At 39.5% G+C, this 24,842-nt stretch overlaps 1 protein-coding gene across 1 annotated transcript in view; it reads left to right on the top strand.

Annotated features, from left to right (window-relative positions):
- Positions 1–24,842, top strand: part of GLIS3 (GLIS family zinc finger 3) — a 175,055-nt gene that overhangs the window by 145,315 nt on the left and 4,898 nt on the right. Inside the window, exons 7-9 of the mRNA XM_064438436.1 lie at positions 5,409–5,571; positions 15,305–15,486; positions 24,050–24,232. Of these exons, the coding sequence (XP_064294506.1) occupies positions 5,409–5,571; positions 15,305–15,486; positions 24,050–24,232 (528 nt within the window). The remainder of the gene's footprint in view (positions 1–5,408; positions 5,572–15,304; positions 15,487–24,049; positions 24,233–24,842) is intronic.

Here is a 24,842-nt window from a genome sequence, read left to right as displayed (position 1 = left end):
AGTTCAGAATCTACAAACACAGATCTATTTTCATGAAATACAACAATAATCTTTTTAACTAAGTATCTATTACTTAAAGTTAAGACTGCATAAATGTTTTTTCTTGTATCCTTTGTGAGTTTATAAAAGAAATCTGAACTGAGTATAAACTTATTAATACAGTGAGGTAACATGACAGATCCTTTGCTTAAAACTAACACAAAATTACATTTACAGGTCTACAGTTAAGCAAGCATACGTACTCTTCTAAGGATAAGCATAGTGATATTTTGTAAAACAGAAATTCAAACTCTATTTCTACTGAAGTGTGAAATTTCTGGTATCATCTAGGTTTTAATTTTTAAAAATACATAGGCTTTTGGGTTTATTCAGTTCATGGAATAAAGATGTAAGCAATTCATTCATAGTAAGAATATATGGTTGATATTTTTTCTACTATGAAATCTTATCAACTGGCTTTCTATAGTGCAATCTAGAATCACTGAGGCTGAAATAATCATAAATAATGCAATACAAAAAAAAAAAGTATTTTGACTGTGTTGTTTGGTTAAAACTTGACCGTTTAATATTTAAGAATTAACCAGAATCTGTCATTCATTTATAAATAGTTACTGAATATCACACTCTGCTCTGCTCCAGAGCAAGCAAACAATATTACTAAAGCTCGTCAAGGGCATGATTTTCTTTGTAAGTTGGAAATTAAAAATTGCATCAGGAAAGTTACAGAAGGTTTTGCAATTCTAAGTGTATTTGAAATAATGTCTTACATTCCAGTACTGTGAAACTTTGACCTAACTACTTTTATGCCTTTGCTTAGTATATGCTTTACTTAAGTAACACTTTCCTTTGTGTGGGTTTTCTTTTCCAATGAAATAGTACTGGCTAGGTGCTTTACACACATAATAAGAAATCCATTCCCAAAGGAGATTATATCGAAGTTAATGTTAGAGCAGTAGGTAGATACAACAGGGAGGTAGAGGATAGAGGACTCATACGGGAAAAATGAAAGGATTTCATTACAGCAATTGTCCAGTGAGTCAGCTCCTGTACTATTAGGCACCATGGGCAGTGTGGGAGATGTCTGAGGAAAAAGCAGTCTGTTAAAGCTGGCAGCCTGGGGAAGTACTTACAACTCATTACTGGAAGAAAAAAAACAGAATGAGAAGGAAGAACTTGAGAAAAATGGAGCGAAAAATGGAGTTTTATTTGATGCACAGGGAATGGATGCAAAAGTGAAGGTGAAGTAGGACAACCAACAATTTAGAGGATCTCGTAACCTTTTTGGCTGAATTTATGTATGACATACATATCCAGAACTCCTCCTAAATGTGATGTAGGACCATGCACACATTACGAGGGGCTGAAAAGTATTAATACTATTTTCTTACCTATTTTAAGGAGGATAGTTTATTTCCTTTCAGACTTGTCCTTTTATTCACCAGTTTTACTTCTGACTTTATAATTTCCATTTTGAGACAGCTTAATGGTTCTCCAAAAATTGGTGTAATGGTTGGGTTCACATTGTGAAGAAGAGAACATTTACTGATGAACTTGTACAAACATTGTAAGCGACAAGGCAACTGCACCATTTATAGTTCCTTCCTTCATGATGAGACAGAACCTCAGAAACTGCAATCAACTGGAAGAGGATTGTCTTGAAAGACAAGGATGTGATGTAAAGATGACATGGCAGGAACTACTTTGAATTCCAATCCAAACTCCACTTTATTGCTTCAGGGATTTTATTATTTCTTAATCCCAGAAACTACAGGAGTTTCCAGGATGTCCACCTTTCTCCATTAATAATCAGTCCAGCTGCCCATCAGTGGAAGTGTCCAGCAACAAAAATAGAAAAAGTTTATCACGTCTAGCTAAGAAAAAAGAACAAAGGATGTTCAAAAACCAGAATCACACACCTTTTTGTATTTATATTATAGGCTACTTTGGGAATATCTTGGGTAGCAATAGGAGGCCTTTAGCAAGCACCATTTCACCATTTTTATCAGAGGCCTATAATTACCAATAAACTAACTGAGATTTTTATTCTGACTCAGCTGGTAATTCTTCATTGACTTTCTTAATTTTCCTCTCCTATTTTATGAGGTGTGGAATAGTGGAAAAGATTCTTAGTAGATGGTGTGTTCTTTTAGACAGTTTTTACATGCGGAAGATCTTTACCACAAAACCAACTATGTTCTAAGCATTTAGATTTCTAAATATTTGAAGTAAGGGATCTCAAAAGACAGAGACTGATTGAACAGGTCTCCAAATGACGAGACTGGATTACTGTACAAAGTGCTTTCCTAGACTTGTTTTCTTCTTCTATCCAAATATCTTGAGTGGGTGGACTTTGTAAACTTTACAGCTTTCTACCTCCAGTAGTTGGATGACTCCAGTATCTCTGATCTGCCGCAGAACATCTGAAGAAAGAAGTAGCAACCATCAATGTAAATGGGCCATGTGACAGACCCAGTTTGGAGACAGGCTTATTATCTTCATAATGTGGTTGTGACTTCTGTTCTGCTTCTTAATGCAAGGTGGCTTCTTAAGTTCCACACACACTGGAGTCTTCAAATTTACAGACAAGCTGGGCAGGATCAAGATAACACAGCCAGCATGTTTTACATTTGCTGGGCTTACCACTTATGGCTCAACACAGCACATCCCCACATATTCCTGGTCACAAAATCCTGTAGGGAGATAGGGGCTCCCTAGAGGAGGTGAGAGGGGAGATTACATGGAGGTGATGCTCCCAAGTGCCAAAAGCATTTCACGTTTTTTCCTTCTGTGCACTAGGAAATCACTTGTTCACAAGGACCACATAAATATTCCTTGTAGAAATGGAAAGTTAAATATAGTAATTAGAAAAAACACTGTTGCAAATGCATGTATGTAATTTTAATTGACTGAGCTACAAAATGAAACCTTCACACTGTCTTATGCTGTATGGAAAGAATTCTCAGCTCTATTCCAAATTCATGCTGGCAGTGGTAAGAGGAGAGGTATTTTGGGGGCACAAATAGATTGACAGAGTGATGATTTGAGAGTAATAAATCCAAGATAGTAAATTACACCATTTTTGGTAATTTGCAAAGGGGGCGGTGATTCTTCTGCATTTAAAAAATGTTCTAGGAATTATGGGTTTCTAGCTCCATTTTAAAAAAAAATATGTCAGGCTTTGGGTTCTATAGCTTTTTAAATGCTACTTTTCTGACATTTTTTTTAAAGGAACCTTATTCAGAATCTGTTTTTTCTCTTCCAACCACCTAATTGTTCCTATGCATTATGAAAACGCGTGTGAATTTAACTTCTCATAGAGAGGGCTTTGCAGAGATATTCTCATAGAATCTTCTTATGTATTGATAAATTGATTTGTGATGAGACTCCAGAAATGAAAACATGGCTCCTCCCTCCCTGTTGCTGAAACTTTGTGGGTGTAACCCAATCCAGTGTTCACATTCATGACTAGCAGATTATATCCGTCTTGTAAATTGTGGTGTCGTTTGTAGTTTGGGCTTTTTAAGGGACACAGAGGAATAGCACCAATAATTCTTTGGGGTATTTTGGTTTGGTTTGGTTTCTTTTCTCAGAATATCTGAATCTTTTAAAAATTACTTTAAGTGTGTTAATTTATATTGTATTGATAGAGAGAAGCCTTTTTGCTAAGTAATACTTAAACTTAATTCTGCATCTTTCTGTGTGGATTTACCTGCTGGTGTCAGTGAGCAGGCTGGTTGGAGTGAACATTTGTTCAGTTTCATACCATTCAAATCAGGTTTTAATAGAATCAGGCACTGAAAAGACATTCCATTGTGTAGATATTTCCTGCCAGCACTGAGCAAGCAGCTTACATTTAACAGATAAACTACTAGGAAAGCTTGCAACAGCTCATGAGAAAAACTGCTACCTAGTAGTTTCTTAAATAGGATCCAAAGTTTTCTGTCAGTCTCTTAAGACTAGCTCTGCTAGGAGAATGTCCTGTCACTGACAATATTTGTTGACTGCCATAGGTCTGTAGACTGCCAATGGCTGACAATGTTTCCCCTCGACTCATATTTAGAAGATTCAGGTAGTAGCTTGGACCAATGCCATGTCCATGCTAGGAAGTTTTAATAGTAGCATTTCCAGTGGGAAGCAGCTGCCAGCATTGGAGTTTCACTTCATTGGGTGCCCACAGAGGTGGTTTTGTCAGCACAGAGCCACTACACAGCGAGAAGCTGCACTGAGAAAAGAGGTGTTGAACTGCACATGAGTGTTACATAGTCTCCCACACCATCACTCATGGTGCTGCTCTTGGAGGCTTCATTACAAGGCACTGTGGGAGCCCAGGTACGGTCTTCTGTCGTGTTGTGATCATTTAATGTACCATCTGTGCAGGAATAAATTTTTGCAGCTAATATGTATGCTTTTTCTTCCTTCAATATTGTATCTGTCCCTCTAGTCCCTGCCATAGATAGCTCTTACTTTACACTGTGTACTGTGTCTTCATTGGAAACAGAAGAAAGTATAGAGAAATTGCTGGGAAATTGCTAGCAAAAAGGTCCTACAGTAGCAGATACTGCTACGATGGTGAATATTGCAGTGGCCTTTAGGTTGCTCAAGCTCAGAGAAAGGAGAGATGGTTGCCTGTGCATGGCTGCGGATAACCTTTTCCCAGGGACAGAGGCACCAGGTCTTGTGCAGTACTGTGGGAACTTGTGCTAGTACTGCAGCCTGGATGAGCTAGAAATATGCAAGCACAACTTAGAAAATGCCTGCCTAAAATCCTTACCATGGTTGTGACAGAGAACAGCTGTGACAGGGAAGAACAATTCTTGCCACCTTATGCTGGGAACCCAGTCATAGTACAGCCTTTTTACACCTGATCAACTACAGCCTTGAAGAAATTTATTTTCAACTCAAAGATCACAGTACTGGGAAACTAAGTCATTGTATTTTCTTACACATTTTAATGTTTTTCTAATGGAAAAATGCAATTAGTCTATTTTTGCAAGGAATAATTTAGGTGGTCTCTGGTTTTATTTAGATGATCAAGGTTGTCCCTTGCAATGTGCTTTCTGTTCACTAGCTTGAAAAAAATACATGTCTTAGGAAGTATTTGCTACCACTTCTACAACAGGAAGCTATAGAAGATTTGTGGCCTTATTCAGACAAAATTCCCAAGACAAGGAGGACAGCTATGTCATGCCTGGTTTTACAAAAGTGTCATTTGGGAGCAGCAAGGATTATCTAGTTATTTCTATGTGGGGTTTTTTGTTCCTTTCAGACAGAAAACAACATTTGAGAAAAACCAGTTAGTTGCTAAGAATTGGCACTACAGCTTTAGGGGAGTGTTACCCATTAGTATTTGTTCAATTCAATTTGTTCAACCTGCCTGATGAGGATTATTTCTCTCCTTTTGCTTTCAGCAGCTGTGTTCCCCAGCACACAGACAAGTCGAAGTGGAACAGCAGCTGGGGCACTGTCCTTGTCGCACCCCAGCAGCCACCCCTCTCCAGGACGTAACATACAGGGTAGTCCTCTCCATCCTCCTGGGCAGTTACCTCTTCTCTCAGCTGTGGACTCAGAGAGGTAAGACCAGCCCTTGCTTTTCCCATCCTGAGCCTGGAGCAGGACTGCCTTCAGAGCTACCAGGATGAGTGGAAACAGAGTTGTCGGTGTGCAGAAAGTCACCAGTGGCAGCCCCTGGGTAACAATTGCTCTGGGTATGGGTTTACTAGGGTAAGGAGAGGTGAAAAGGACTCTCATCCCCACCTGGAGAAGGAGGCTTTCCATCCGACTCCACTTCAGGGCCTTCCCCCAAGCCCCTCTTGGTCTCCACCAACGACCGAGCAAGGAAGGTTACTGGGTGGGACACTAAACTTCAGAGGAGCCCAGCAGTACCTTACAGAAATTCATGTTTCTGTTTACTTGTGGTAGGAGAGTCATATTCTGCCAATATTCTCTCAATCCTAAGTACTTTGCAGGATAATGGAAGAATTTTTAATTCACTAATTGGAGAGCTTGATTTATTTTATGCTGGCTAGGTACAAACCCCTTGACGTATGTTGTTGTCATGATTTTAGATATTTCAGTGATATGAAAGCAGGTTGTTTGGAAGTGGTTTAATTTTCATGTTTATATATTCCCTAAACTACTTTCAGCAATCTTTCAAATCACTTGTATAGTGTGTGGTATTAAAGATTTCCACGTAGTTCATTGAACCAGAAGTCTACCAGATTGCAAGACTGAAGAGGCCTAAGCAAATAGGTTTTCAGTGGAAAAGTCAGGAAGATACACCATCACAGAGAATAATGAATTCTTACTGTATGTATAGGGATACTTAAACATTATTTTGTTAATCTCCCTATTTTTCAGTAGTCTAAATGATAAATTGCTGTATTTCATTAATGTATTTCAAAGTGTTTAATTTGCTTGTGTGGCAGAAATGCCAGTAATTTGGAGAGCACGAAGGGTCCAATTATAAACCTGAAAAGAACATTCACTAGATTTCAATTACTGATTAAATGAGCATAATTTCTTTGGAGGAAAGCAGTACTCACTCTGCCTTGTATCAGGAAGATGGAATAAGACGATGGTTCAGAGAAGTACTTTCAGTACAGGTGAAAGTACTTTTTGATTTCAGACTGCACATATGAATTCAGCCAGTTCTGGAGCCACTGGAAGTAGTTGAGCTTTTTGTACACTGGTCTGAGATGAAACTTGCCATTTCATGATCATTGGAGCCTATGTAGTGGTCCTGACCTTTTTGCCTTGCCCTGGCTCTGGTCCTGTGTGCAAACTCTTGGGCTGCCCATGCTCTCTTGCCTGACCCAGAAGCTTTTGCTTCCCAGTATAGTTTTCTCTCCAGTGCCTGAACTGTCCAACATCCATATCCAGCAATTGCCAGAGCACAAGGTGACAGGCAGGGACAGATCAATAGTTATTACAGGTATTGCCCCTTTCTGAGGCAGTTGCTGGTGTAGGACCATAGCAGACACATTTAGAGTATGACTTAACTCATTAAGTCCTTGAATGCATTACAGACTTTAGGATACTATAGTACTCTACAGAATAACAATTACAAAAAGCTGGTGTGATACACTCCTTACTCATATGTTAACTGTATACATGCTCTCTAAAAAGGCTTTAAGTGCTAATTCCCATACCTGGAGCTACTTTGGGTTAAAAAAGTGCCAGTATCTTCATTTCGATAGTGGGACAAATAGCAATTTAAATTCAGAAAAGAAAAAAAGTATTACAGCAGTGCTGGTTTGGTTACAGAACATATAGTACAAATTAAGGGAAATGTCTGAAAAAAAACCTAATGCAGAATCTGCATCTTGAATCTAATACAGTCCACTCACCTAGGGGCCCTGCATGTAGGCTGTCATTTACATCACTTCATGGGAGTGATGATAGCTGTGAAAATGTGAACTGAACAAACCAACACTTAGGTATACAAAGTGCCAGAGACAGTGTCTTTGAAAGGTGTGAATCACCCTGTATCTCAATCTCCTCATTAAGAGGAGTGCAGGATTTAGGGGAGCAAGCAGAGGATTTGTTCCCCCCGTGCTGTGTGGTTCCTGAGGCGCTGTGCATGCCTGGGGTCATTGCAGAGGTAGGACTGTCTCACCAGCACCCACCCCTGTGATAGCCTGCATTTGTTGGACTCAAGCAGATCCAAGCTGGACTGGCTGCTTTGGTGCCTCTGGGGGCCAGTCATGTGCCCCGTCCGTTTTGGACAGCAGAATTTCAGTGCTCCCCTAATATGAAATATTGCAACTGTTCAGTGAAGGTGCCAAATTATAGTGGTACCCAAAAGTATATGTATGAAAGACAATACGTACTTGGCTTCCTTTTCACTCATTTTTGTAATAAAAGAAGACATGGACATTCAAGGAAGCTGAAAAAGCAATCTAATTAAAACCCAGATAAAAAATTTTGCTTTTATGTGGCATAGTTAACATGTGCGGCTTGGTGCCCCAAACCTGATGGTGCCAAATGCTTGAAATTATTTTTTAAATTTTTATTGAATTACCCAATGTATGCATTTTGCTTCTTAAGGCTTGCTTTTGTGAAAAAAGTAGCCTTTTAACTGATGTGAGATCAGAACAGAATTTTTCATTTGGGCTTGGTGTTCCAGGTGATTTTTCACCTTCCTGTGAACCAGAGCTAGTGGTATGTCCCTGAAGCGTGACACGTCCTGGTTTGACAGGAATTTCTAGAGACTGTAAAACTGGAAAGAAGGACTTCAGGCTGAACTGTTCAGTTTAGCATTACTGTAATGCTATAATAAGGTCTGCAACAGTACTGCTTTTTGCTTATTTAAGAGTGTGGTTATATTCCTTTCATGCTTTTGCTGTAAAATAATAAGTAGGTCCAAGCCAGACTTCCAGAAGCAAAAGCCTCTGAGTAGTTCTAACCAAGGAGTCAAGACATCCAATCTTGATCCATATTACAAAGCCCTTAGTACTTAGCATATAAGGGACCGCCTTGAAAAAAGTCTTTAGTTGAAGACCTTAACGGTGTGGTTTTGAAATCAGTACAGTGCCTTCTTTCCAGGCTTCGGACTTTCCAGAGGATTGTCTGCTAAGACATTACCACTTTTTTTGTTAGTGAGCAAATGACACATATAAATGACAGATGCTAAAGAGTGGTGGTAGCAGCAAGTCTAACCCTGAACCTGAGCCACAGAATCATAGAATTATAGAATCATTTAGGTTGGAAAGGCCTTTGAGATCATCGAGTCCAATCATTAACCTAGCACTGACACGTCCACCACTAGACCATGTCCCTCAGCACTAAATCTACATGTCTTTTAAATAACACCAGGATGGTCATTCAACTGCTTCCCTGGGTGGCCTGTCCCAATGCCTGACAACCCTTTTGGTAAATAAATTTTTCCTAATATCCAGTGTAAACCTCCCCTGGTGCAACTTGAGGCCATTTCCTCTTGTCCTACTGCTGGTTACTTTGGAAAAGAGACCAACACCTACCTCGCAACAACTTTGTTTCAGAGCTGACCTAGCAAAGCTTGGAATTTTTGTCCAGCCTGTATCCACACTTCTTTTTCCCAAAGGCACTCTTTTCCCCTTCTTCACATTTGCAAGAAACTCAGTTCTGTAATACAGTACAGCCACAGAAGATGCTGAGAGAGGTGTTGAAGTTATATATCTCTGTCTCCAGGGAATCTGTTTGTTGAGGTGGCCGCTCACAGCTTCCTTCCTTAAATACCTCTTTAAATTCCACTTAAATTCTCCTTTCTTCCTTTCACCAAAGAGCGTGTGGTGCTGGTCAGAGGGGCTGTTCTTTCTTCCTGCCATGCCTTCTTTTGGCTAGGTGGGCACTGGTTTGATCTGAAACACCAGTTCCTGTGTACCCAAAGCTTGTGCATGAAAAGGATTTTTATACACTTATTAATGACTGAAAGTAAGGATATAAAATTAAAGTCTACTGGCCCATGTAGTCTATTCCCCTGAGGCACCACGGGGATAGAAACCTGCTGTGGGATCATTGCCGTGCAGGGTGTGAGACAGAGCTTGACGAGTTCAAATTTGCAAATTTGAACAAAACTACAGACAAAAATTTTGGTTTGTGTTGGCCAAAGTATTTCTGTTATGGGAGAAGATTCCCTTCCTTTAAAAAAAATGATTTGCAACAGCAAATTGTTGGAGAGAAACATGTTGTATGATAGGTAGATAAAAAATAAAGCGTTTTGATATTTTGGTCAAATGAATGCATTCATGACTCTTGGGGAGAACATTTGATTTTTCAAAATTGTGCTTGGCAAAAGCTATGCTGTCCTTACCACTGTTTTTAAACCATGTTTATTTGATTGTCATTGATAGCTAGCTGGACTAACTTACAGTGTAATGTGTTGGGTTACAGAATACTGTATTACAACAGAATGTTTACCCCACTGATAGTGGACTGAGGAGCTGCAAAGTCACTAGCATACAGCATAAAGTGTGCAGCCAAACCCAAATTTGTGAGATCACAGCAGAATGACAAGGATGTTTAAAGCAGAGAACGGAGACATCACCCCAGATTTTCTGGATTTGCCTGGAAATACAAAGGCAATCAAGAGGGAGCAAGTATAGATCGTTCCTCACTTAACATTGTCAGAAAGTGCAGCACTTTACAGGACGCTGGATGGAGTGTCAGCCTCCACACACTGGAGACAGCAGCCTGCTACGGGGCGCTTATGGTTTTGTCCTCCGTCCAGCCAAAAATTCAACTGTAATAAGATGAAAGCCTGATCTTCTGGCTGTGCCAGCTACATAACATCTAGATATGTTCCCAAACTGTTGCAGCCCAATAAAAAGAATTAGATCTCAGCCAATTAATCGAGCAGCAAATAAATTGTACTTAAAAATTGTTCAAAGAAAACTATGACCTCTGAAGAAAAAAAAAGACCAAAGTTTTCAGCTTTAATGTTCCATTTTCATTTCAGAATCATATTGAAAGCAACCATAAGGACTGATATTGTCTAAATGATGGCACATGCTTTACTTTTCAGTGGAAAGTTGAGGAAAAGCAAGAGAATAAAACTACATCTAACATAGCTGCATAGTTTCCATCCCAAATAATTCCTCCTGGTAGCATTTTGTGCCACAGTGTAGCATGGATTAATATAGGTAAACTATGTCTTCTCCTCTTTCCTCATTTATATGCAGATGCAGTTTCCTTTCTTTTCAATATATTTTTAACAAATATTTAGTTGCAATGAAAATATCTTATTTGCTGTTCTCAAGCAAAGAAAATATTCCCTTCACTTACTATTATTACTACTATAGTACAATATGCTGTTGTCACTATTTTTGTCATGCTGCTAGACCCACACAGAATTTATTTGAAATTGTAGAATAATTGGAATTAACTTTTTTCCCCAGTAAACTACAGGTTTAGTGAATCACAGAATTTGATGTAATATGAAATAATGATCTTTTGCTATATTTAGCAAAAATCAACTTTTTTTTTCTACAGCTCTGAAACAGTACAAACAGGAAAAGCTAACCCTCTAGGGATATGAAATTGTCAGGGCTGTTGTCCTGCAACCCAAATGATTATTTAGTATTTGGGTTTTTAACATATTTGTTCTGTTAAAAAGAAAAATTGGTTGTGTCAGACATTTTTAATGTAATCTGGCTTATTTACCAAAAGGCATATATAGCAATTAGGTTAGCTACTTCTTCCAGATTTCCTCACAAAGAAGATATGTAACTTCAGCTTTCCTTTGTTGTAGTGGTTCACACTTCTAAGTCTATCTTGCAATCAATCATTCCCCAGTTCTGCCCTCAAAATGCTGGTCTCCCATCCCTCCCACGCTTCTTGCTTCTGCAGGGTGAGGTTTTAGGCATTGTGGGAGGAGGACAGAACAGCAGAAAGATTTGGGATGCTGCTTTGTGCTCTTTCTGTTGCCCTTTACCTAATCTCCTGAAAAAAGTCAAGGAAAACTCAGCTTCTTGTTGCAGGTTGGAGTTGCTATTCTTTTTCAGATGGTGGGTAAGTGAAGCAGGCAGAGTCAAAGGGGTTTCCTTTTAAGATGGCACTGAAATCCATGAGAGACCTGGAATTTTTCTTTGTCATCAGGCGCTGGCTCCAGTCTTGGACCAAATGTCCTGCTCTCCCTTCTCCCCTTAGGAAGGCGAGCTGGCTACTTAGCTACAGAGAGCTCTGTGAAGAGGATGCAGGTGACAGATCTTTGAGACATCAAGCAGTGAAGTTGGGAGAAGCCCACTGAGAGATTCCTGTATAAGCACAATGTCCAGTATTGCTGGGCCAGTCATGTATTTCATGAGCTTCCTGCAGCTAGGAGTGTGAAATCAAATGAAAGACTGCCAGCCTAAAAGAACAGCAGCCAAGATAATTTGAGCTGATGAGTCTTTCAAATTCCCCTGGAAAAAGGGGAAGCACCATCAAAAAGCCGTAGTCAGACAGAGCTTTGAATGGTTATTCTCTTCTTGCTTTCCTTGCTTCCAATCAGCTTGAACAGTGACAACTTGATATCACAGTTACTGTACCTGCCTCCACTGTCTTGGATTGCAGTGGCAGTTCTGCTTCATGGGAATTTTAACAAAAAAGGGTTTCTCTACCACCCAGTTCTTGGTATTTTCTCCACCTACAAAAATAACTCCTTCATCCCTTTGATGCCCAGACAGTTCAGCACAACCAGTTCTTTAATCGAGGAGTCTCAAAGCACTTGAAATTCTAGGTGAAGAAACACCTTGAATATATCCTTACTACAGAGACATAAAAGGCTGTTTCCCCACAGCACCAAAGAGTCATTTACAGGTGGCCAACCATGCTAAAATAAACTATATGTATAGTTATAAATACTATATAAATACACTATTTATACTATATAAATATACTGTTACTATTAGCTTTCCTCTTCCCTTCCTTTTCCACACATTGCGTAGATTGTGCGTGCAGTTTACATTTGGGCCAGCTCCAGCCAGCAAATGCCAGAGTATGGAAAAATTGTAGAGCATGAAAAATATTTTTTCCATGTAGCCGTGACCAGAACTAGTCATTAACCAGACCCCTATATATGTGCCATTTTAACTAATCTCATCAAAAGAGGTAAGCTTTGGTAACTTTGTCATCTGTCTTGCTTCCTAACAAATCTCGTCATTCCCCAGCAGGATACTTTTTCCTAGCTACTTTTAGAAAGGGAGAGGCTGCTCGATGGCTCCAGAAATGTTCCTGCTCTGATTTTGTGTCCAGCAAGCATAGGGAAAGGCACCTTTCTGCAAATCTAGCTGGTTCCTGATTGCATCGGCTCCAGGACTTGGCCGCAATTCATGATCGCAGTTTCTGAGTAGTTATAAGCTGGTCCTGATTATTTCAGGAATAAAATTAAATTTGCAGTTCCCCCAGTAACACACTGTGATTTGTTCAGGGACAAATCTGGACTGTGACAAGTCCAAGTTTCTCTTTTGTTAGGCAGAAGAGAAGTAAAAGTAGATAACTATAGCCACCCATATGAGTAAGCCAGGAATTCATGAAGTGATTCATAAATCATTATAAAGACCACTAAAGTCTACTAAAAAGGAGTCCTGTCTGGCTGTACAAAGTAGTGCATTATTATTGGGATTATTTTTTGGATGTTAAATCAAATGTGAAATCTCTAAAACTGTGCTTTTCACTTTGCATTTTGGAAAGGATTTTTTCTCTGTTGTTCGCTGCTGGTTAAAACCATTTTTTCAGAGATTAGTTTCCACACAAGAGTTTTGAAACCATACAGGATGATATTCCATGATTTTTTAAATAATAGTAATAATAAAAGACTGTGCATTGGTCTTAATCTCTGGTAGCAAATAACAGTCTTTCTGTGTGAGTGCTATACTAAAATCTAACTCCAGTCCTTACTCAGGAGGCACATAAGCAGGTAGTTGTAGGACTTTTTAAAATCTTCTGATATTTTTATCACAATATAGCTACTGATTTCTCTTTTTAAAAAAATTATTCTCTAGTATTATTGTGAAATATATGCATGCTTTGTTCTCTTCCTCCCTACTATGTCTTAAAGTCTACACTGCATCAGTTATCTGTAACAATAAAATATATGACACAGTAAAGACTCAATGATTCAATAGTGACATCTTTATTTCCTCCATCTATATAGCATATCTGAAGTAATATATATGTTTATGAAGTTAATACCAAATCAACACAAAGACCATCCAAACCCTATTTAATATGCCTAAAAATGCAGTTCTCAGAGAAAACTGAACAGGCAGTAAATCATCCAAAGTTCGTCTTGACACTTGTTATACTCCAAACGTAAATTATGGATCTACAAGAAATGTAGTAAATAGGTTTCAAATTAAGTCAAAATCACACCAATAATGTGTGGCAGATACTGATTCTGAGCTGCAGCATAAAAGATCTCAGGAGTCTTGGATTTACATGCAGCTATAACTTGATGATGACCCCATCCAGAGGTGTTCTATAGTGCTGCTACCACAGTTGCACCTTCCATTGTATTCAGGGTGAGTTTACAGTTTCTTTACACTTCTGCAGGAAAAACATTCTTTATTGCTAGGTTTAAAAAAAGTCATCTTGTGTATTGAAGTCCAGTCTCAGAAGAACAGGGACCAGATCCATGCTTTAGGATCCTGGCAGACTGTGCTAGCTGCAAGTGCTAATCCCTCCTAGCAGTAGCTACCAAGCACACCCACCACAGAGAAGGGTGGGTGGGTGTTCTTGCTTGGCACAGACTTGCAGCTTGCTTTTAGGAGTGGAGAGAGGCTGATCTCTGACAGGAATATGACATCAGTTTTCACTCACCCTCTTGCAGAAGTACTCTGGCTCTTTTTTCTTGACCTTCTTGGCTCTCCACATTCTCCACACGAAAGTGACCCTGAGCCATTCCTGAGCCCAGGCTGACTAAACAGATCCCACTGGTCTAGTGAGTAGTTTGATTATCAGGGGCATGGACCAGAGCTCTTATAACCTCAGCTTTCCATCTGCAAAAATTACTGTAGCACCTATTTGTAATGTACTTGGAGGTAAGCAATTTTAAGGAAACGTAGAAAAAAGTTAAACATACAAAGTCTGTAAAACCCTTGTGTAAAATCCTCAAAGTAGTGTATATCCTTGTGGTGACAGCAGTGACAGAGCTGTGCAAAACATACCACTGAAGTGATGAACCTCTGTGGCAGCTGCACCACCAGGTTTGGTCTGAACGGTTCTCCTACTCTGCCAGGTTTGTAAGTTTATACTCTGAGTCCAGATCAACATTTTGATGAGGTCAGGCTCTGCCCAACTGGAAGTGATTTAACATTTGCCTTTATGTACATTATAATGACTTCAGATCATTTATTTTCAAATAGCTTTATGTTACATACAAAAATTCCTATAACTTGAAACCTGGACCTGGACATGAACATGAACATGAACCTGAACCTAGTATCTAACTCCTCTGTGTCCAGTGGCCAGAACTGACCACTCACTTCCAGTGAGGAAGGACAGCTATTTATTGACACAGCCTTACTGTGAGACAGTTGGCAATGCCTCAGAAATCAGGCGTCCTGTGAGGTATCTCCTCCCATTACAACTTAAAGCCACCCACAGAAGCTGAAAGGAGTTTTCTATTATAAGGGTGCAGTTCAGCCTATTAATTTCCCAGTTGTCAAATCTAATGATATGTCACCATTTGAAAATACATCTTCTCTGCATCTGTGCTGCACACTGTTCTTTTGGAACTCTACATCAATGCAAACTGCTAAACATTATAGTGATCTAAGTAAAGTAGAAACAATCTTTAGCTCTTACCTGTTGGGGATTTTACAGCTTTGTTTTTCTGAACTCCTAGGTTTGTAGCCCCGGCTCCTTCTCCTCACCACATCAGTCCCCAAAGAATTTCAGTTCCACATCACATGATGCAGAGACGGACTCCACAACCTCCTCACCTTCAACAGCCTGTAGGAATGCCTCTAAAGACATACGAGCCAGCAGCAAACCCTTCTTTTCAACCAAATAGCCTCCACATCCAAGGTAAGAAGGAAGGATCTTCATCACTGATCTTAGTTATTTGTTACTGATGCTTGGCTTCAAATTAAGTCCATCAAGGGCTGCCACTGGTATTTTTAAGGCACTTTTCCTTTTTAAAAACTCTAGGAAGTCGCTTTCAGGACTCTGCCTTCAGACTTCCTTAAAATTCTTAGCTTAGGTTATTGTAATTCATCTTAATATGGAGTTACAGGTTTCCCTTCAGACTGATTTTTAGAGCTGTTGTTGAAATGGAACTGCAAATAATTCTGTGGTGGCCTCTGCTTTTAATTTTCTAATGTTATGCTTCTAATCCCTCCTAACTTTACACATAAAGTGTTACCAGGTTTTCAAGAGGTGGAATATTTTTCTCCCTTGCACTTGAGGAGTAATGGAGACCATTTCTTTCATTAGCATACACGTCTCTTACAGCTGTGTTCCCACTTGCATTATGTAAACAGCTTCTTCAAAACCTCTCTCTCTGTTTGTTCAATCAAGCATAAACTTCTGTAGCCAAGAAGAAAATTAACAGCAGCTGAAAACAATGTTGGGTTGTTTGTTTTGGTTTTTTTTCCTAGCTGGTGTGGAGTCTGAATGGTAATTACCTTAACATTTCAGAAATGTGTTGACAGCAGTAATGCTGTTTCCTCTCAACTGTTTAAATATATGGTTTGCCATATTTACATGTGCAAGGTACATAGCACATTGCACTTTCATAGGCCTTGGGATTCTGCTTTTTGATCGGGCTCCTTGAGAATTATCCCAGTAGATATCATAGGAAACATCTTGAGAAAACTGAGGCTTCTCTTATTTTATTCCACTGATGGAAGCAATCTCTCTAGGCAAAGGGATGAGGCAGGACACTGAGGCATCTCCCAGAGTTCATGATTGTGAAGGGGAGAAAGGAAGGTGCAGTTCTGTTTTGTTCTTCTTATCGTACTAGACCACAAGTGAGCAGGATCTGAGCCAGGCACTTTTCTTCCAGGAACTGGTAATCCTGTACAGCACTGTTTAGGATTAGAAGAACATGGAATTTACCAATGGATATAAACAGACATTAAGGTCTCTCTTCCTGCCTGGAACAAAAAAATTGTCTTTGAGTGCATAGATGGCTTTACCACCCTCTTCCTCTCATGGCCATGGGAGCTTCAGTAATTGTAGAAGCTGGGATCACAAACAGTTGCTCCAAAGTTGAACATTTTTCAAAGAACCCTGTCTCTCAGAGGCTCACAGATCACCTCAGATTAGTTGCTACTCTACACAGGACTGGCACTGGATGGTGCAGCTAGCTCCACATTTGCTTAGGCATCTTCTCTTCACCAGAGTGATGCTACTGTGTTCCCATCTCCCCTTCCTACAGTCCAAAGAGGATTTAAAGGACAAAAGACATAGGTCATTAAAACCATTACAAGAAGGCCCAGTGGAGATCCTCATCTGTGCGAATGACATATATGGACTGAAGCCCCATTCCAGATCTGAATTTAAGGTAGTGGATCAAAAGATGGATAACCTCATGGGCTTGGCCCTTAAACCCATACCTTACTTAGTCCCGTGTTAGCATCACAGTGTTTGCCTCCCTGACCTAGGAAAACCTGTGATGAAAATCGACATTGCTGACAGGAATTATATACACATAGATATCAACTCAAAGTTGCAATTGTAAATATCTCTGCACTTAAAACTGGTAGGATGACAATGTGGGCTGAACTCCTTTTTTTTTTTTAGTATCGAATGATACAATACATTGTAATAGAATAGCCATATTTGGGTATTAAATGTTCTTTCAAAGATTAAGTAACCTGTTGTCGCTATAAGAGGTATTTTGTCAGAAGGTACTCCTTCCACCTTAAGCACAGCTACACTGAAAGCTTTGTTTGTCCTGTGTGCCTGAAAGGCTTGCCTAAACGGCTTGCCTAAACTCTCCCTCTCAAAAGCAAATATTTCAAGAGTTCATGGTCATGTTTTCCCAGCAGCAATACAAAGATTGCCATCTTCCTTGGTCACATCATTATAATGTAGAAAAACACCACAGAGTTATCTCAGCAGCCTGGACTAGTTGGTACATAAGAAGTGTCTGTGGGAAGCTCTGTTTGTTTCTGTCTCCTGCAGTTCATAACCTGCCTTTCATGATTTAAAGTGCTGTAGCTATAGCCCCTTCAGCTCAGTCCACTACCAAACAATGGTGACATTTTTGTCTCAATGGTAAGTTGTCAACTCCATTTAAATTGGCTGTACTGAGGAAGAAAGCGTTTCATTGCCCAAAAGCTTTTTGGAGAGAACGAGTTCTAAACAGACTCCCTTACTGAAAGCCTGAGCATCTTAAAAGCTCATAGAGATCTCAGAACACTATCCTTTAGAAAGAAATTATGTAGGAGATCCAAGCTGACAAGCCTCTTACATCTGATAGCTACTTTTATTGTGAAACTGCTTTTTATTGGAAGAACTTTGCCTACAGTTCAGATTTCATTATTTGTTCTGAGTGATTTTCAGCATCAGATACACAGTAATGTCAGAGAGGGCTTTGTATTGCCTTGGTTAATAGTATATAATAGACTAAATATGCTCATTCCTTCCTCTTGTAAAATTTACAATTTCCTTTGCTGCCTGGGATGTTTGGAAGTGATGATGTTAGACGACTCACTGAGCTGCAGAAGTTAAGTTCTTTTTTGCCTTTTATTGGACTGTAGTATCTTTTATTGGATTACCATAGGCAGAAACTACCCTGGGCTGGAGACTGAAGTGATGACTTCCCATCCTGATGCCATTGTACTCCACTGTATTAAGCATTTGTAGACAGAACAGAAGTCAGTACAGGCCCTGGAAATCTGCAACAATTGGCCCAGGACCTGTACTGTACTGGTGGAGTCTTTTCAGGCAAGCATGACTACAAGGATTTCAGATGAGGTAGCTGAAGACACAGGCATCTGCAGCACACCAGGCAGCTGCCAGAATATGGTATTGCTCTGAGACAAGTCAGGAGAGATGCGTGAAGTAGGAAAGGAAAGGACAGCAATAGAAACTCATCCTTCACAGTGAGCAAGACTCCTATGCTTATAGTATAGAGTGGGGTAAACCTCCTTTGGGCAACGACATAGCTGACTTGATTTTGGATGCTTCTGAGACTGTAAACATTTTTGCACTGGAAATCTGACTGTGCCTGTAACTCATGTCATATGTGTGAGTTATGCTGATGACCAATGCTGGCTGAGTAACAGAAGAAATAGGAGTCACGCAGAATATTCAACCAAAAAAAAGTTGCCATTTCTTTAAAAAAATTGTTAGCTGATATGAGTTAGCTCTACTAGTGTATCTATACAGGCAGCTCTACTAGTAACAGTTATCTTTTAATTACAAATAGATTTAAATAAATAGAAAAAAATATAGGTTTTCACATTTGGAGATCAGTATGGCAGTACGATATGTGACTCATATCTCTGTCTTACTCTTTATTTTCCTTTTGTTCTTCACACTCACATGGTACCAAATGGTTACTCAATGTTTGTGTAATTCACCTAGTGGGCACTGCAGAAATATACTGCAGAGGAACACTATTTTGAAGTCGTTCAGGCCAAAGGCAGCTGGATTTTTTACATACCATTACAGTAAAGACTGCTAACTCATATATATTTCTTAATGGCAGTTATAATTATTTTCTTCAGAAAATATTCTCTCTTTGTGGAGCGAGGCAGAGAGCTGACTGAGGAGGAAATAAATGTCTGTCAGAAACTTCCTACCTTATGGAAATGATAACAGTGGCAGCCATTCATTACATATCTAATGAAATCTTTGTCCACATCAGTTCAATGGGATCAGGACTCTGTCACAAACTGAAGTGGACCATGATTTCAGCTGTGAATTTGAGACGGGCTGTGGCCCTGGAATTTTCAGATGCTCAGCATCTCTCAGGACAAGGCTCTGTATGTGATACAGAACAAAATCTTTTTGCTTTTAGAATACATTCTTGCGGAATACAGCTATTTTATCATATTTTAAAATATTTAACTTTCCTCAGGAAATAATGCTATCATGCCACAAAAATAACTGTTTTTTCTGTATCTTGACATCATGGATCTTGGCTATAGTGTACTGATTCAAAGAAACAAAACTGACATGACTGTCCACATGTGTGTCTGTTAAGTAGTTTAACAAGAGAGCAACTGATGCAATCCAGAGTTTCAGTCCTGAGAAGAAATGTTCAGTTGCTGGAACTGAATCAGCCAACCTGTTTGCTTTTTTTATATTTCCAGTGCTGCGTGAAAACACAAAAAAATTATGCTAAGGTCGTTCTCTAACAGATAATCTTGAATGAGGGGCCAGCTGTGGTCAGGGTCTAGGGTATGAATTGCATATGGTTTCACGTTATCCTGCATTCAGCAGTAGTGTAGATTATCTTGGGCATGGCACCATATGAATAAAGGGAAGAGTTGCTGATGCTAAGTGAGGAGATTTTGCTGTATCATGCTTGGGCTCCAGTTCAAAGACCTATTCACTGTGACCTGATGCACTGCAGATATGGACAGAGACATTTAGAACAGTGCTAAATAACTGAGGGGAGGAGAACGCTGTATTCTCTGTTCTGCTCTTTCCTGTTCATGGCTCTCCATTTTATAAGATGGATATTTATGACACTGAGTCATGAAAAGAGCATGTGTCTAAGAATGTACTTCTCTGTGCTGTCTTTCCATCTTAAAAAATATTTGGGGGCTTATCAGTTATTGAAAGTGCTTTGGGCACTTCCCTGGTTTTTTCTGCAATATAGTGGTTAATGTACCAATGCGTCAAAGCTTGTAAGACTTTACTTGACAATATTCTTTTGCTTAAGTAAGGAATTAGCAAACACAGAGGATGTGACTCACAATAGCTCAACCCCAAGGTAAGTAGTTTTCCTGCCAGACTTCAGCTAGCAATAGTCAAAGTTACTGCCAGATTGTTCTGCATTGGGAACAGGATGCTGTGAGAAAGGCACAAACAGAGAATGAGCACAGAGCAACGTGAAAGGACATTTCAGCATGTGTCTTGAAGGGTCTTGCCAGCTGGCTCAGACCACTGTAGATTGAAATGGTTGTTTCTGGTAACTAGTCTGACTCAACAGTAAACTTTCACAGTGTGTCTGATTGCTGGTTGAGAGAAAAGTTGATTTTAAAAGCATTTTTAAAGGAGGCAAAAATTGTCAATAGCTGTATAGCTTATAAGTCAAGTTTTGGATGGCTATTGTTTTTTTCTTTCATTTTAATTTATTTTACTACAGTTTATTCTTAAATGTCAGTCAGGACTGAACATTTACGGATCAATGGGTTGTAAACTCCTAACATGCTTTGCAGTCTGATTCAGTTTTGATGCAGTTATAAGTTTAAAAAAAGCCCAAAAGATTGAAACCGTCATCTTACAGCTAGAGCTGCAAAGTGCCTGCAGCCTCTGCAAAGACAATGAAATCTATGAGTGTTAAGCCTCTTTAGAGTGAGCAGAGAGTCTGCAATTGTGCTTGCTGTGGAAGAGAAACGATGGTTTTACATTTTATTTTTCTTTCTTTCTTTTTTTTCTTTTTTCTTCTTTTATATGAAGTCAAAATAATCTTTTTTTTTATGCAGGTTTTCAGACACAACACTGAAAATTGTTTCAGTGTTCTTCCATGTAACTGTTTGCCTGATCTAAACTCTTGTTATATATGTGTAAATTAGGTATTTATCATATTGTGTGTACACAGAGTGTCCTGCAAGACTACTAAGTAAAATGCAGACTATGTTTCCCTCACCATTATTACCTAGACCTCCCCGCAAGGTCTCTTCTGAATTCCCGGGTGCAGGTTCAGACTGTCTTTTCCTGTCCGTAGTCCTGGCCTATTCTGATGCTTTTAAATATTGAGTTTCCTATTTCAATTCAAGCACATCTTATGCATGCCAACATTTGTATGTTTCCTCACAGAAACCACAGAAATTAGTCTCAAAGGAAAAATAATTACAATCATAAAACTCCTAAATCATGCATCCTTCCTTCCACTTGCCAGGAAATCAGTTATATCACATAAAGTGATACAGCATGTTTTGCACTGCACCCTTCCCCTTTCTCCATTCCTATTATTAATGAAATGAATTATCTGTTCATAAACACTCCTGCAGTTTTAGCAAACAACAATCCCATGTGCACACTTCCATTGGAAAGTTAATGGAAATACAGCTAGCTCCTAGCCACAGTCCAGAAAAAGTTCGCGAAGTGCCTTATCTTCATAACATGATTCTAACTATAGGCTATCCTTGTAAAGGGATTTGAGGTTGGGAGGTTTGTCTGGGTAGGGGTGTGGAACAGCACCAATATAAATTTTTTATTTTTAAAATACTTTTTATTTGTAAGTCAAATCTAGATGCCCCATGCAAGGCATTTCTAATTACTAGTAATGAATAAACAGGCCAACAGCTGTGTTCAGGTGTCATATAATACCAAGATACTTAGACATGTCCATCACAAATATCAATAAATATCCAATAAAAGGATCTTCTCTGCTTATAATCTCCTGTCCTCTGGGATATCCCTTCAATCCTTTCTGAACTGTTAAATGGCACCCAAAGACCTTTTGTCATATGCTGCTCACCCAAACATCCCATTACTTTTAGGGAAGGTTATGAACTTTTAATCCTGTCACCTAATTTGCCTACTACTCACAGTTTGTTACTGCTCATGGATCCCAGGTATGAAAGCTGAATGTCTGGTATAAATACGGTTTCCTAACTACACAGTGTGGATGTACAGAGGCGAATTCCTGAATACATGGAAGATGAACTTCGGCTGGCTGTCCCTGTAACTATGCAGATTAGGGTTCCTTATTCCCTTCTAGTACAAAATGCTATTTGAGGTCAAATCTGTGAACATTTACAATCACTGAAAGTAATAAGGTTTCCTCCTTTTTTATAATATTCAAAAGACAATAAACAGAGGCCTAAAGAGACTAGAGTCAGTTCAGTTCTTGAATTGTAATCCAATATCTGCAGTACAAAGTTTATATATAGAAGATGCATTAAAAGATGTTTTCAATCCCTTTTTCCCCTTTTTTCCTTTTTTTCCGATGTTGATGTTTTAAGAGTTTAGGGAAGGATTTGTGGTTGTTTCTTTTTATTGATCTTTCTACGCTAAAAAGAACTTCAGCTGGAATGGCCTTGTCGGATCAGTGTTGGTGAACTAGACTGACTAGAGGAGACAGCCCTGCATGTCGGTTTTTTCTATTGACAGTAACATCTCTGAAATAAACTTGAGACACAGGAAATTCCTTAAGATGCTTTTGGAGATAGGGGGTCATTTTTCTGACAGTGGCTTTTTTATTGACTTACCACAACATATTCTTCATCAGGAGAATTAACACACCAGCCCTTAGGCAATAAGCTGTTTGCTAATAAAATCTTCAGAGACTGTATCACTCCTGGCCCTATATTTGGACAATTTTTATGTAGCACCTTGGAGATAATGCACTGTCTTTTTCCTTTTTCCTTTAGGCATGGAAAGAGAGTGGTGAGAACAAGGAGCCAGAGCAGTGGCAGAGAGGAGCTTGATTCACAGTTTTTCTTAAAAGAAAAATATGTATATATTGTAATACCGGATTTGTAATGGTTTCATTTCTGACATACACTCTTAGAACATATTATGGAAACAGAAATAAATGCATACCACGGTCTTTTACCTATAAAAGCCATACTTCACACTCTGAGCAAAATTTCCAAAACTTAGACTTAGCAGCAATTTTTTAAGGAGGAGAAAAGACCTTGTTTCCATTAAAAAAATCTTCAGGCCAACCTACTGCAGAACATCTGTCTGTGCCTCTTACATTGCATATGTGTCCCTGTTTTCCCAAGAAGCATGGTTTTGGGTATATAAACACATTCGCATGGACTTCAATGTGAATTTACTCAGTGCTTTTATGCCTCTATCAAAGGAACAAAAAATACAATTTAAAGAACAAAAACCCTGGTTGGGATCTTTTATGTCATGTGGCACAATGGTCTTGGTTCTCTTCCATGTGGACATATTGCTGCTGATGAGTGGGTAAGACTCTCACCCTGCATTTACAAACAGCAGGCCCCATGGATCATCAGCCAGCAGTGCTTCTGAGTCTCATATGCATGTGCCCGCTATCAGCCAGCTGCCTGGGCATCAGTGACAGACCCTCAGATTTTATTCAGACCTTACCTGGGTAATCTTCCTTTATTTTGGATTAAGCATTTTCTTAGATTTTTCAGGCAGCAGCCCAGTGTGAAATCTGGAGACTACCTGCTCAGTCACCACGACTGCAGAGTAAAGGGAGAAAACTGAAGAATTTCAGCTTCTACGCAGCCATTGCCTCTCACAAGTCATGGTGGAATCAGGTTGTCCATGACTGGACATCTGGATTGTGTTCAGAATTAGTAGCAACTGGAGGAAGTCTTAGGGAGCTTCATATCAAAGCTGCTTTATTGGTGGAAAATAACTGAAATCCTGGTGCTACTGCAGTCAAGGTTTTTACTGTTCTCACAGCCATGGATCCATGTGCTACCCATTGCATCTCTGTCTAGGTCTTTTACTGACCACTTTCTTCTCCTTGTTGTAGATTTTTATGGGCAGCTTCAGACTTTCTGCCCTCCACATTATGCTGACACTCAGAAGAACGTACAACTTGGTGTTTCTTGTAATGTGGTTCCTCCTTTTGAAGAGTGTTTAGCCCCTACATCAGCTGGCCAGGCAGGGCTTGGCATTTTCCATCGAACTTTTTCAGCTCATTCTGGCATTACAGGTAAATGTCAGCTGGGGAGTTTGTGGAAAGTTGTGTATAGTTTGTGGACTTTGACAGATCTGTTTGAGTTGTGCATGTGACTGGGACCTGTCATGACAGACTTGACTCTTCACAAAGAGGAGATGGTTTTCAGACCTTTGTGGAGGGCTTGGCATTGGGACCCAGTCACCACAGGTCACGGTAACATCTGGCCTGTGTGCAGACTACACAATGTTGAGGGCTTCTCAAGGCTCTAACCTCTGGGGGTAAGGCAGCCGCTAGCTCATGTATTTAATTTGAAATACACTCCGTTGAGCCCTGGGTGATGTTTATGCAGCCACCCCACTCTGCTGTAAGTATTGTAGCAGGGACTTGAGATGATTCAAACCATTGATTTTGTATCACGCATGTTTGATTTTTCTCAGTCTTGAATTTCATTTATTCACATTTCCATGACAAGAACTGCCTGGGTGCACACTTTTCTGTGCACACTTGACTTAGTCTCTGCCTAGCTGAAAAGTACATAAGGGGCTTGCATACTGCTCTGGAAGGGTGGAAGTTACCTCTGTGCTTAGGATCAGCACAAGACAGTGGGCCTAATCTTAGAGCCTGAGCACAACTGATGCCCAAG

This window comes from Phalacrocorax carbo, chromosome Z, assembly GCF_963921805.1.
Source record: "Phalacrocorax carbo chromosome Z, bPhaCar2.1, whole genome shotgun sequence".
Classification (NCBI taxonomy): Eukaryota; Metazoa; Chordata; class Aves; order Suliformes; family Phalacrocoracidae; genus Phalacrocorax; species Phalacrocorax carbo.
This window is presented reverse-complemented; position numbering and strand designations above follow the sequence as displayed.